A 14,494-nucleotide genomic window follows, 5' to 3' on the forward strand; every position below is an offset into this window, starting at 1 on the left:
TTGAAAATAAAGCCGAAACCGGTCAGGACCTACACCGTCTCTTATTTTAAACCTGTGGATATGTGATATATATATATATATATATATATATATATATATATATATATATATATATATATGTGTGTGTGTGTGTGTGTGTGTGTATGTATGTATGTATGTATGTAGCCTATCTATATACTATATGTATAGTGTGTATGTGTGAACACGCTCAAAAAGTAATGTTTAAAATGTATTTCATGAGTGCTTACGTGGTTACTGAAGAGGTACCTATCACAGGGATTGCGATTAAGTATTCTGTGATACAATAATCAGCTTTTTTCCTGTTTTCAGGGCTTTTATAGATTTTGAAAGTTTTCAATGGTGATGAAATGCTATGCGAGATTCTGAGAAGATATTGCCAATGAGGAAAATAGGTTTCTTTGATTAAAACAATGCATCAAAACATGGGTGCCTGCAGCATACAATTTATTAATAGTCATATATATATATAATATATATATATATATATATATATATATATATATATATATATATACTATATATATAGATATACAATTGAATACGCCAATAATTTAAGTGAAGCAAGATGCAATAAAGAAAAATACAGAAAGTTACGTTGACAATTTTTTTTTTCAATAGTTCCATATGGTAGCTACTGTTCAACTGAAATCAAACATTTCTTGAAAGAATAACACACTTATATACTGCATACAAATCTTATACAATATAATAAGGACACCTTTATAATCTACTGAAGGAATGTAGTACTGTAGAACAGAAGGAAAACGAAGTGATGCAGTTAAATGTAGTACATTTTTTTTCAAGTTAGTCGCTGTTCATTTTTGAAAAGGAACTGTAACCAACCTCCTGTGGTCACAGGTTTTCTAAGGTTGGGGGGTTGGGGGGAGTTGTCTCCCTTGACCCTACGTGCTGGCGTCCATGCATCAAAGTAGCAAGCATCAAGTGCGTGTCAATGGTCACCTGTATTCAGATTTATATGTTAGTGGGTGTATCGCAAGGTAAGCTATTCGTTTTCCAACTTTCCCAGTTTTTACAGCACTCATGGAGTTTGGTATGCTTAAGGCAGTTGGCATTAACAGAGTTGGAGGTGACAGGACTGATGGTGGGTAGTACCTGGCAGATATTTATTATGCGGATGATGTAACACTGCTGAGTAACTTGCAAAGTATGTATTAGTTTACGAAGGCACCAGCAAGTGGCAAGTGGTCTTAAAATCAAATGGCAAGTATTATTGTTCTAGCACATGGCAAGTATTGTTGTTCTCAAGATAAATATTGTGAAATTAACCAGTCATTGATATTGCCACATTTAAGTACTATGTTGGCACAACTATTAGAAATTTCGGCTCTCTTGGAAAAAAGAAGTCCGAAAGACTGAAGAAGGCAAATACAATTGCGGATATGCCCAACAAAGCACTGTATGGGCATAGAAAACACCTCTTTTCCGTTCTGTGATATATATGTATGCTCTCTTAGTGTTGATCAGTTTTAGTCGTAATATATGTTAGAGACCTAAAGCCGTTTCTTAGCTGTAGTAAAGACTCTATCAAGCTGCAGAGTTTTTTCTTGTGTGTATCACCCAACATGGCGTCCATACATTGAGACTTAGGAATACTATCTATTTGCCATCTCCATCTAATGTTTCGTCATAAATTTTCAGTGGCAGCCAGTGCTATGATTATTATTTAGAATAAATATATACGAATCATGTGATTCGTAAAAAAACCATCTTATGCCAGAAATTTAGGAGCTTCCGGTTATCCCAGGTGAGACCAACAGCAGCAGCAAAACAACAACAATAAAAAAAGGGGTTTGTTTACATTAGAATGACAAGTGCTGGCATACAGAATAGATAGCGATAACGAGCCTAAACCATTTTGGTCTGTTATCCTTTTGGGGCGTTGGAGGGTATTGGGTGGAAAGTGCAAGGCATTAAAACAGGTATGGAAGAAAAAAATGAAGCTTGGTGTCTTTTATTTACGAATTGTATAAATACGTACCAGACATAATCATAGGTTATTGGAAGGGCCAGGTTAAGTCCTTGCCCTCGTATCATTACCCTAGCATAGACCTTGCATCAGCCAATGTTATGGGTACAAATTGTCCTTTTAACGTAATGCATTTTGTATTTCCCTTACTTGTACCCATGGACCTATTTTAATCATAATTGTTAGGCTCTACTGAGGCCGCCAGTGGTGGTCTGGGTGTTTGGGTGGGGATAGCTAGTAATGAAAAACAAATGATGTCACCAACAGCTAGCCTAATAGGCATGGTAAAATATGCTAGAAACAAACGAAGCAGTTTGAAAAAGGCTGTTACCTACCTTAGGCTGCTGGATTTTGGATTCAGAAATAAACTTTAATTATGTCTTAGCCTAATGTGTGTGTTGAACATTTCTGACATTCATTGTCTTAGCAAATGAACAGATTTGTGGAGATAGCTAGGTAGTGGACCCCACCCTTAACATTCTACAGTTTGGTGGTCCACGGAAGGAAAGAGAGTTTTTGGGTGATGGAACACGCAAAAAGGGTGAAGTACCTAGGGTAAAAAACCGCATGGTACAGGGCTGGACTATGTACGATCAATGTGTACAACCCCAAAAAAAGTACATTAGTATAACGCGTCCTGACATCGGAGATGGGCATCAGACGCGACTTGTTGTTGGTGAGAAACGGAGCTAAAGACCTCTACTCTGGTGTCAGGACGCGTTATAATGTACTTTTCTTGGGGTTGTACACATTGATTGTACATGGTCCACCCCTGTACCATGCAGTTTTTTACCCTAATCCCATTGATATTTTAGCCTAGTAAGGAAGTTCATGGAATATTTTTAAACTACTAGGTAGGTAGGCTACTACTAGGTAGCTAGTATGCACCAGGGTAAGGACTTGGTACACTAGGCTAGGTTCAGTGAGGTTAGGAGTGGTGGTTAGGTCATTTGCTTAATGAAATGGACATCAGAAATGTTCTTAGTAAGCATTACAACATAGGCATATAAGTTATATTTTAAAGTCCAAAATGCAAGAATGGCATAAAGTAAAATTTTGCCATATAAAGGTATGGCTAATTTGTTGTCATGAAAAAAAAATATGGTAGATCTAGGGTACTTATCCGCGGCGGCCTAGACTGTGGCAGTTGCGGTTTTTCTATGCAGTTTTATCTACTAAACAAGAATTTTAAGTAATATTTATTCGGACGACTGTAATTAACCCCCCAGGGGCCAGTACTAAACACGGCGAAATACATTGGGTGCCCCGATCCCTAGTGGATGTCGTATCCGCAGTTACGTTCCTTGCCATCCGTGCGGACTGCTTCTGTAGAAATACCAAAAATATGAAAGTATTGGTAATCACAAGAGTAGGCTGTATCCCATCTTAACTTTCACCAACCAAACCTGTGGTGCAGCTGCCTCAGAATTCTACCTAACCTCAGCAGCTGCTGCTGCTTTGTTTTTAGTTGGACCACTCCTAAGTGAGCATATGAATAGATCTGCATACGTAACTTATGGGGGACATGTCCTAACCAAACCCAACTAGGCTTGAAGATTCTTACAATAGTCAAATTTATTATTACAGGGATGAAATTATATTTTTCCTGATTGTTTTTGCTCAGGTTTTGACAAATGCTTGGTTAAAGGTGTCCCCTGAGTGAGAAACCTGGCAGGGGGGCTAGTGCCATCAGGGTACCTCATATGGGTCACTGTAGGCATAACTAATGGGTGTTTGGATGTCCTTTTGGCCTCTAGTTGCATTCACCTTTTTTGCCTTTTACATTATATCCATTCCCTCTTCCATCTTACAGTTCAGTGTCTCTAAAAGTTTTACTTCTTAATGCATATGTATGCTTTTCCCCTTGCAGATCCCAGTACTTCACCTCATATTTTCTGGATCTCTTTTACTTGCTGCCCAACCACTTTACCTCTCGCTTTTCACTACATAGCTGAAAGTGGCCCAGTACTTGACTTCATAGCCTAAATTTCATGATTCATTCATTCTAAATGAAAAACCCTTGTTTTTTTTTTGTGGGGGGGGAGGGGAGGAAAAGAATGAATTAAAGGGAAAAATTAAGACACCCGGTCTTATCTCACCTGGACCCTCCCCCCCTCATCCTATTGAACCTAGGTGTATGCTTTTTCATTGGATTTCCCTGATTTTAGATATTGGATACTTGAAGTGACTTAACATAGCACCTGCAATTAAAGTAAACATCAGATGCATCATAATCATATAAAAATCTGTAAAAAACCAAGTGTTCTTGAAAATGTTAAAATATATTTGACTCTGGTGATTGAACCCAGAATGGCTTGCATTGTTTTGTATCTTAAAAAAGAATAAGATAGGTGGAAAGGTCCTTTGGGAAGCATTATGATGCCACCATTTTGTTTTGCCTCTAGAGTTCCCCCCCCTCCTCCCTTAACTTTACCTATAATACATGTATTCAGCCCATTGCTTAATCTAAAGCTTGTGAGTTTGAAGTCTGTGGTCAGTTTTCAGCAGGAGGGTATAGAAGGCTGTACTATTTAGGCTGAGATTGGGATATAGTTTTGCACTCTAAAAGTATTGGCTATGAGGTTCCCACAATTGTCATCATTAAAATGATTCAGGAATACAATTTATGTCTCACGGGAAAGTCAGCATAAAGTAACACTCATGATATTTGTTTAGCCTAAAATAACTTATTAATTATGAGGGTGTGGTAGTTTTTAGGTGTATGAAAAGCAAGAAAAAGAAAAATGGAAGCTTAATTGACAAGAAAGAACAAAAATAGTCAAATGAAATCAGGAATGAAAAAGTTCTGTGGAGCAAAACCAGACAAGTATGTTTAAAACAGCAAGTACTCTCAGAATAATGATGTCTGCCATTGGTGCCACTTTAGCCAGTGGGACCTTTTCTTCTAGAGTATTTCTGGAAATATAAGCAGACACCCGTTAAGCTGTTGTGAAGTGATGGTTGTTTGTAAGATAATAAGTAGGTAGCATTACCGAAAGTTATATATTATATTTAAAGAGGTGTGTAGCCCATGCTAGATTAGTACTTCAAACCTAATTAATTCAGTTTTTAAGTTCTTTGTTACACATCTCTATGTAACTTGATATACCCAATGGGATGTGCTTATGTTCAGTTATTGTATTCCTAAATGTTGTGTAATGTTTCCTCGCAGATGGCTTCACTAACACCTGACACCCCAGGAAATCACATAGAGGCAACTATTCCTAACACTGAGCAGTTTGATGGAGTAACTCTATATAATATCAGTATAACAGTAGGGCCTGTTTGTTGGTCTGTCAAACAAAGGTATAATGCCTTCTCTGAGCTACACGATAAGTTAGTGTCCAACCATGGAGTAGCAAGAGACCTTCTTCCTCCAAAAAAGATTATTGGTAACAAAGATCCAGCTTTTGTGGAGAAGAGGAGAGGAGATCTTCAACTTTATTTACAGGTATGCTTATCTCATGTATGTATTTATGTATTTGTGTATGAATATGTGTAAATACAGGATATAATTTTGGCTCAGAGGTAGAGAGAGATAGATACAAATATGTCAGTCATTGATCTTGATAAGTTATTGGGTACTATGACTTATAGATGATAGTCTGTGCTTGGAGGGTATGTGCTAAGAAGCATTTGTATAAAAAGGGGTGCATTGCATTCTTTTGGAATTAAAAAATATTCTATTGACATAGCCACCTTTGTAAAACTCTTTTAGGCTGATTTCCATTTTGTCTTTTCAGACTATTATTAACTTCATGCATCATGCCTTACCCCGTGAATTGGCTGAATTTTTGGACTTCCATGAATATGAGCTGACCCATCTCCTACAGTCTTTAGCCAGAAGATTTTTTCATGAAGGCGACCAGTTATTGGTAGATAGTCAACCTGTGACATTTACACCATTACAGGTATATTAGTATTGAAATTTTGATATATTTGATAATAGTACGGTACTATTTTTATTACACGGCCATCATTCTGTGTTGTCCATAACCATTCTCACAGACAGTATTTAGAGTAAACACTTCATCTGGATATGTGTAGGAGATAACGTACCTTAGCATATCCCTTATGTCTTCAGATATGTTAAGTTCCTCTTCAAGGCTGTACACTTCAAGTTCTTACCAGAGTATTCATACAAAATTACAAATTATTTCTTTACAAATGCCCTTTTACATGATTCAATAACCAAAAATCCTTACAGGATGTAAAGTAGCTTATATTCCTGCTCATTCGAACAAGAAGGAGATTTATTATATTTACACCTTGCTGCTGTGCATATTGGGATCAAGTAAGTTTTCATACCTTCCTAAATTGTTAAGGCTGGGATGTTTGTTGTGGGAATCCTTCATCTCACTTGGTGTATTTGGTGCTCTTTTGTGTTCTCATATACTTCTTTATCCATTTTAATCTTTTCAGTCAATGTGATTCTTCACTCCAAAATTTGTGGCAAAAAATTGTTCCTGGTTGAATGGATGATGTGACAGTACCTTGTGCATTTCTTGGTTTGAGCATACTTTGTACTAAAGCTGGAGAGGGCATAATTTAGGGCTTTTTTTCAATAAGTCAGGAGAATATGATCATGCAGACACCCCTGATGTAGACTGTTTTTGTCTCAAAGAATGCTTCTCATTAAAGAACTGCTAAGAAAAATATTTTGCTCTATAAGATCAAAATACTGAGGTTTAGAGAATACAGTTGGGCTTCTACTAAGAAGGGATAGTAAAATATAAAGCATAATTGTGTATAAGGGAAGGGAAGATTAGCCAAGCACAAGCAGATTTACAAGAAAAGGTCATTTTAAGCAAATGTTCTATGGACATTTAGGAACCAGGTAGTGACGTTTGGCCTTTGTTGAGCTCACCTTTACCACTTCGCATATTCACACGGGTTGTCTTTAACTTCACCTTCCACTTTCTTATCTTTATAACCATGGAATGATTTCTTTATACTCTGTATTTGTTTGCAAAAGTATCAGTTTTGTTCTTTTACTCTTGAATTGCTAATTAAGATTGTCCCCTTTTGGTAACACTGTGACAGTTGATTAGTGTAATGCCTTTTTCCTTTCTGTTTTCCTTTTCCCCTTTTAATCCCATAGTTACTTCCTTCCCTTTTATCACCTGGAACCAAGTTTTACCTTTGCCTTTCATTATAGAATGTTTGGCCCATCTCCCTCTCTCTTTCTGTGGTATCTACATTCTCCAGTATTACCTTGCAGATCTTTGTCTTTTTCTACTAGTCTCTGGGATTGCCTTCTGAAGTTTCGTCACTCTATAGCTTTTGCAATTTTGTTTGCATTCTCTACCACTATGTTTAGTTTACTTTGAAATTTCCTTCAGTTTTGTTTATGTTTATTGACTTCTACAGCTTTTCTGTTTTCATAGCCTGGTTGCAAAAAAGGCATTTGCTTATACTACTTGATATATTAGAAGCATATCCCTCCTGAAGTCAACAACCATTTGTTGATCCCACACTTTAAGTGCATTCTTATTCTGGTAGTTTTAGTTTGCCAAGGCTCAAACATGGCACAAAAGCTCTGCCATCCAATTGGTCAATAAGCCTAATGGGGCACTAAAGCACTACCATCTCTAAGGATGCAGCCCTAATGTATATTATTTTTGTTTTTATTTCTTTCCCACAACCTTGGACACTTCTACAAATTGGTCCAGGGAATTACTGACTTACCTAAACCTTATCATGAGTACTGCTGGCTTAATTTCAGAGTGACCTTCTGGAGGAGTTGCCAGCTCAGGTTTGGTTTTGGAGTACTATTTCATAGAGTAGTTGTCAAAGTGGGATGACTAGTACTTACTAGCCTTGGCTGAGATTTTGGACATAGTGGAATCATCCTTTCCATCTTTGTCCTCCTCTCGCTCCTCAGCATGACTTTCTCTAAGAATCCAGCCAGTACTTGGATCAGATGTTGGACCTAAAATTACAGCTGCCTTTATTATGCTGTTCCAGAATTTCATCCTAATTATTATGACTCCCAGTTCCTTAATGGGTTTGCCTGAATAAATAATCTTTAATTTAATTTTGTATGCTTTGAAATATTAAATAGTGTGGTATTCTAAAAAAACTTTTCCATTTTAACAGTTACATGCCATCTCACACCGTCTCAAAAATCCCCTACCAAGAAATGTGGCTTCAGAACAAGAAACTGACTTCAGCCATGTCGCTGATTTTGCATCCCAAGTCAAATATCTCGTTGTGGAAGGAAGCAATGAATTTCACAGGTATTATATGAAGATATTTGTTGTTTGTTGCTGCTGATTTGTTAACTGTAAATTAGATTGAGCAGTTGATTTATCAAGTGATTGCGTAGGAATAATTTGCTCTTATCATTATTGTTTCATCAAAAACCTTTCAATCATGTATGGCCCTCATTTGCTTTCCAAATGTCCCCTGACATATGCATTCCTATGTATTGTAGACAAAACTACCAGAATAGATTGGATCATATTTATTTACTTGTCTTTCTGGAGAAGTACCAGTAATTTGCTTCTGTAAATTTCTTCTTATTGTTCTCATTTGAGCTTTGCATAGTGTTATTGCTGTACTCAGTTGTATTTACTGTTTTGTCAGTAATGCTCTTATTATTAATGTTTTGATAACTTGTAAATGAAGTGTTTGGGCTTTGTAGTTGCAAACTCAATAGTATTATTTTTCATTATTATTTTATAACATTTTTTTCATTGTTTTACGGTGTCAATAGCTTAGATATTGTGATGCCAGTGTTATTAACTACAAGTTCCATTATTTTATATAGTTATTAATATTAGGGATAAAATACCTCTCTATTTGCTTTTTGGATCATAGAAGATTGATCTTGTTGTTAGTTTAATACAGTATATGACATGAATGAAAGATTGTTTCTTTGTCTGAGACTTCAGTGACCTCCTCTGGCTGTATCCTCAAAGTACTTTTGAAGGCGCCATCTTGTCTTGGGTCTCATAACAAAACTCCCGGTAATTCCTCAAAGAAGTGGGTACTTGATAGGCTATTTATTCCTAACGCTGCATTAGCAGTTGCAGCAGAGCTTATCAACTGCATTTTCAGGCTCAGAAGAGCAAAATCCTTCAGTTCCTTGGTGGGGCAATATTTTTATCCTGATGGGCTGGCTGTCATCACTATATAGGCTGAAGTTCATGCTGCACCTGCCTTGCTCTGCTCACCCCTCTTGCCTAGTGCTGAAATCCCTTTTGGTACCAGTGGGATGCCTGGTGCTAAGCCTTTATTACAGCCATTAGTCTTAGTGTCATTTAATATAATTAGTGTTCTGCTAGTGCCACATGCCTTTCTCAAAAGTGCCTCTATCTCCTTTGTTACTGTTATTGAGAAGCAGTCAGCACACATCTCATCACTCTAAGAGTCCACTCATTCTATAGATTAGTGGAATTTTTAAAAGCTTATGCCAAGAGCAGGTGCTCACATGACTCAAGTAGTAACCTGCTCTTTCCAGTCGTCATCGTCCTTTCCAGTCGACATCATCCTTTTGTGTTATTTCCTTGCAAAGGTACTCAAATGCAACATTTGAGTAAGTATCACCTCTAGACCTTTCTATAAAAGCTGGAGCATCCAGTTTGGGTTTCAGATTATCTCAAACAATCTCAGCCAAAGGAAAGATTTGTTTCCTTGTTCTCATCAACTCCTTCAACCTGCCTTCATCCATTTCAGCAATCATGAAAGTATGTGCCCTCTTGAACTAAAATTTCCTATGTGAATGGGATCCCATTGAACTTTTTCAGAATTTTTTTGTGCAAGTAATCAAGAAACCTCTCAACTCTATTATCATTCACATTTTTACTGCAAGATGTAGGCCTTCTTCCCTGATCAAGGTTAGTCAATAAGTGGTTTCAATTCCAGCCTTTAAATTTGTTCCACTTTTTAAATCACCATGGTATTCGTATAACTTGGTTTTTTTGCTTGGGCTTTTCCTAGAGTTTCCTTGTTCCTCTAGGGAACTTCTGATCTTCTCAGAGCACCAGCAACTCGGGGTGCTTCCCTCCTAAGTTCTAGTTCTAGTAATGTTTAAGTAATAGGCTTGTGATAAATCAGATGTGATTTGTTTTATCCCAAGCCATTTGCTTTATGATAGCCTACTGTGTGTCAAGATAGCCCTTCAAACATACACACAACAAGAAATCCATAGCACTTTTGGTGGTGGAGTGTCATACTAGGAGTACTTTTTATGTCAGGTAATGATATGATTGTGATTGAATTAAAGAATAGATAATGTTAGATTCATATGTTTAAGTTGTGAAAACTTTAGGATTCTTAATTAATTCATTGTTTTCTCTTCACAGGACCAGCAATATTGTCCAAAACAAGTTATCATATTCTCTTAATACCTTTCAAAATGTTGAAAAGCTTGCCATTATAAAGGCCAGGGTAAGTAACATTGGACACCTTGGTGCAGTGAGAAGGACCACAAAATCATTGGTGGTTAATGAAAGTGAGATGAAAACAATGTCTGATGTCCTCATGTGTGGTGCAGTATACAAAGAAACTGTTGAAGGAAGTGAACCTCATATATGGGCTCTCTTGACTGATGTTGATGTCAGTTTTAATGAGATTAGTAAGATTGATGACTCTATTACTTTGGCTCCTAATATAGAGAAGTTAAACCTAAGTAATAATAAGTTGTCATCAATTGATAGTCTGACAAGTTTACCTCATTTGGTATCACTGAATTTATCAAGTAATCTTTTTTCAGAATTAGATGAAATGCACACAAAACTTGGCAATGTTGTAGAGTTAAACTTATCACAAAATAATCTGAAGTCTCTGAAAGGTCTGGGGAAATTGTATTCTCTTACATCACTCAATGTTTCCACAAATAATATCCTTGAAATAGTAGAAGTTAGTCACATATCTCGGCTCCCTTGTCTTGAAACGCTTATCATTACAGGAAATCCTGTAGCAACAGTTGTAGACTATAGAACCAAAGTTTTGGAGCTCTTTTCACAAAGGGCTTCAGAGATATGTTTGGATAATGAAAGACCAACTCGAAGAGAGTTGGATACTGTAGCTGTTTTACAAGCCATACGAGCATCAAGGGAAGGTCGACTGCCCACACTCAGTTTTTCCAATCCAGTGCCTATTTCAACAACCACTCTTGCCTTTGTAACACCAGACATAGCAACTGCTGTTAGTGAGTCTTCTAATAATGATTGACTAAGTCCATATTTGATTAAGAAGTTGTTATTTTATCTTAATGCCCTAGAAGGTTGTTGGAAATTGATCATCTCCCTGTGAATACTCGAGTTTTCATTCCATTCCATTTTATTGAAGAAAAATTTTAATATATTGATGCATTATAGTTTTGTATATTATAGGCCTACCTACTAATTATGAACTGTGTATGCATTGAAAAACGTGCTTTTAACATGAAGTAGTTTCTATGTTGAATGCTCTCATTGTTATAAAAATCTTGCCATCATTCATTATCATTTGTTAAGTACTGTAGGTAACTCATCTTATTGAAGACCAAGTCATAGTTTTGTGCATAGTATATGTATTGTGTTGATTTTTGTATTATTTAATACATGTATTTATTCATTTGTATATTTAAAATTATTAATGTTTATCCACTAACCCATAACAGCTGATCCTTTTTAAAACAAAAAGAATTATTGAAAATTATGTATCATTATATTTTACTGGACAGTATTTTGTTCTGTTATGTTTCAATTGTCCTCAGTTATAATTTCATTTTGCAGTTGTAGAGAACTGTTACTTGTATCTAATGTCACTGCCTATATATATTGAATTTTGTACTCAGTAATGCATTTATCTGAAAAAATAACTTTGCAAAGCTAAGCATATGTCCCTCAGGCAACCATGAAGTGGTTTTATCTTTGTCAGTTGGTTAACCCAATTCTTTAGAATGTTTTATTTCATCTCAAACCCATTATTTTAAGATAGCTTATTTATTATGTGCCCCAGACAGTTCAATCCAACTGAAGAAGGAAAAGATCAGGTATCTTAGGTTGGTTAAAGGATACACTCTTAGTCCATTAGGCCTCTGGTAATTAACTGTGACAACAGCCAAGTAACTTTGTCGGAGTTAGTTTTAATAAACTAGTAAATGTATTAATATTAAGAGTAGGGAATAGGCTGTTTCATTCCTAAAAGTATTTTTTTCTGCGAATGGGAATTAATGTTAAAAGAACGATATACAGTATTGAATGATTATAAAAGAGATGTTATATGTATCTAAATTAAATAAGAACTAATTTCTTCAAAATTAGGAGTCATGTAAATTCTGGTAAATAATTATCATTATAATACCAGCGATAATTCAATTATGTTTTGGTTTATGGTTCTTAAGTGTCCTTTCTTCCAAGTAGATTTGTTATATTTTATAGTGCATTACCCAGTTTTAAGTATTTGTTTTTTAGTGCTGTACAGTACGCTGATATTCCGTTTTTCCGGAAAATTTCAGTTTATTGTATGTTTTTCTGTTAATGTTATTCATATAATTACTACCAGGTTTTCATCATCATAAGTGGATGATGTTAAACTTTTTTTAGAGAAATTATACTAATGGCAAGTTTGGGCTATATTTACCTAATGAAAATTAGGCTATAAAGCCAAGCACACAGCTGCTTCCAACCATCCAATGTTGAAGACAATGAAAAGAGGTACTAGTCCAAGTGATTGGACAGAAAGATTGAAAAAAGACGTAGAATGGCGGTGAAGTGAATGGCTAAAAAGTGGGTGCAACTAGGGACTGAAGGGATGCTGCACACAACTTTGAACAAACTTTAAAAGAACCCATAGAAACTACATGTTTAATAGGAAAAAACCATTAATTTGGATTAATAAACTTTTGTAATCTTGATCACTGAAGAATGTGATCTGTAATAAGTTTACAAAAACTTTGTTAATCAAAATATGTGCTTTTTTCATGAAAATGATGTGGGCCTTTTCAACTACGTACGTACACAGAAACAGTTAGATTATAGTAAAAGACCAACTTTCAGTAATATTTGCAGTGAAAACTGAATGTACTGTTATTACAGTTTCAATATGATGAATATTTTAAAATGCCAGATTTATTTAAAAAATCACCAATTCTGATAAGACTTCAGCACTCCTATAAAAACTATGTAGATACATAAAAGATGAACCATACATTGCATAAAGCTGTGGTAGTATTTATTAAGTCATTTTTTAGGGAGTCTTTGTAGTAGTACATTGATTTTGTAATGCTACAACCCATCTGTCTCAAGTAGCTTAAAAAAGCTTATAATTCTCAGATTGTTCAACAACTGGTTATGGAAAAAAAAGTTGTACTAGTGATCTATGAGCCCTTCTTTAATTGACTTCAGGAGAAAAAATATGCCAAGTTTAATTTGACTTAGCTTCTGAAAACTACCTACTTGAAGATAGGTATATCTACAATTGATATAACAAAAAGTTTGGTCCCTTATTGTGCAGTTTCAGTGAATACCTTTGTCATTTTTTCTTTATCTGAATTATATTAACACTGCTACAATTCTTCTCAGATTGTTACAACAGTTTTGGTAATCTGTTGTATTTTCATACTTACCCTTTTTTTTTTCAACTAACTCTTCATCATGTAATCAAACTTCCTTTCATACTTTTCATTGCTAAGTTATGATACAATCAGGTCTGCATTTTTCATCTTCCCTATTTTCCCATGGCTGTTGAACTTACTTCATGCTTTTTTTGCTTCCCTTTTTACTCATCCTTCAAGAACATATTATTTTTAGTTGTAAGAGTCAAATGTGGCAGTGGATCTGATGCTAAACTGCATGTTGTAACTATTGTCTGTGATAAATTAAAGATCTGTATATACAGTACAATAAAGTACAATATTTTTTTGATAAAACAAGCCATTAAAAAGAGCCAGCTTATAGATGCAGTTTGTTTTAATTACAGTATGGACATTATAAAAAGATAAAAGGGTGTGCATCAGTTGTATTAGTCATAAGTTGAGATTGTTTTCTCAAAAGAAAATTTTATAGTGTGAAAATAAAATGATGGTATTGTGATGATATTTATTTAATTCCCACTCCTTTGTATTGCAAAATGTTTACTTTTATGAGAGAAATAAGATTCCTTGTTAGTCTCAACAGGAGTGAGATAGTAGTACTTAACTACTTTACTGTTATAGGGTGTTAAAGGCAAGAATTAGGTGCAGGAATTCATGCTTAAGGGATTTTCCATCTTACTCTTTCCACGAGCTGCATTTAGCTTATATTTTCCAAATTTAAACTTTACAAAAGTAACGCTGGCAATATTGAAGGTATATGACCAGCTCACTGTTTCCATATGGTACTAGGTCACCCCGAAGTACATATGGCACTCTTAATTGAAGCCAAATCTAACGAAGTATAGAAAGCCCACTAAGTCCTTCATGATAATAGGGCCTCCCCAAGTACACACAACTGTTTTAAGAGGATACACAAGAGCAAGAGACTGTGCAGGCATATAACCAGTTCAGTATAAGAA

General features: G+C 35.5%; 1 protein-coding gene across 4 annotated transcripts; it reads left to right on the plus strand.

Annotated features, from left to right (window-relative positions):
- Positions 1 to 906: 906 nt before the first annotated feature.
- On the plus strand, positions 907 to 14,032 carry LOC135208839 (nischarin-like). Of its 4 annotated transcripts, none has more exons than XM_064241407.1 (5): positions 907 to 1,019; positions 5,181 to 5,459; positions 5,752 to 5,919; positions 8,108 to 8,247; positions 10,318 to 14,032. In XM_064241407.1, the coding sequence occupies exons 2-5, from the start codon at positions 5,181 to 5,183 to the stop codon at positions 11,186 to 11,188; spliced, it is 1,458 nt and encodes a 485-aa protein (XP_064097477.1). In that variant the 5' UTR covers positions 907 to 1,019; the 3' UTR covers positions 11,189 to 14,032. The 4 variants fall into 4 exon arrangements, with proteins under 4 accessions (XP_064097477.1, XP_064097474.1, XP_064097476.1 ...); XM_064241404.1 differs by lacking the exon at positions 907 to 1,019 and adding an exon at positions 1,099 to 1,242; XM_064241406.1 differs by lacking the exon at positions 907 to 1,019 and adding an exon at positions 1,643 to 1,786.
- Positions 14,033 to 14,494: the final 462 nt, after the last annotated feature.

The sequence above is a fragment of the Macrobrachium nipponense genome, chromosome 35 (genome assembly GCF_015104395.2).
Source record: "Macrobrachium nipponense isolate FS-2020 chromosome 35, ASM1510439v2, whole genome shotgun sequence".
Classification (NCBI taxonomy): domain Eukaryota; kingdom Metazoa; phylum Arthropoda; class Malacostraca; order Decapoda; family Palaemonidae; genus Macrobrachium; species Macrobrachium nipponense.

What these genes read in the sequence shown, in the direction of transcription:
- LOC135208839 (XM_064241404.1), top strand. An exon ending in ATCTTCAACTTTATTTACAG is followed by an intron (nt 5,460 to 5,751) that starts GTATGCTTATCT and finishes TTGTCTTTTCAG; the next exon opens with ACTATTATTAACTTCATGCA. An exon ending in GGAAGCAATGAATTTCACAG is followed by an intron (nt 8,248 to 10,317) that starts GTATTATATGAA and finishes TTCTCTTCACAG; the next exon opens with GACCAGCAATATTGTCCAAA.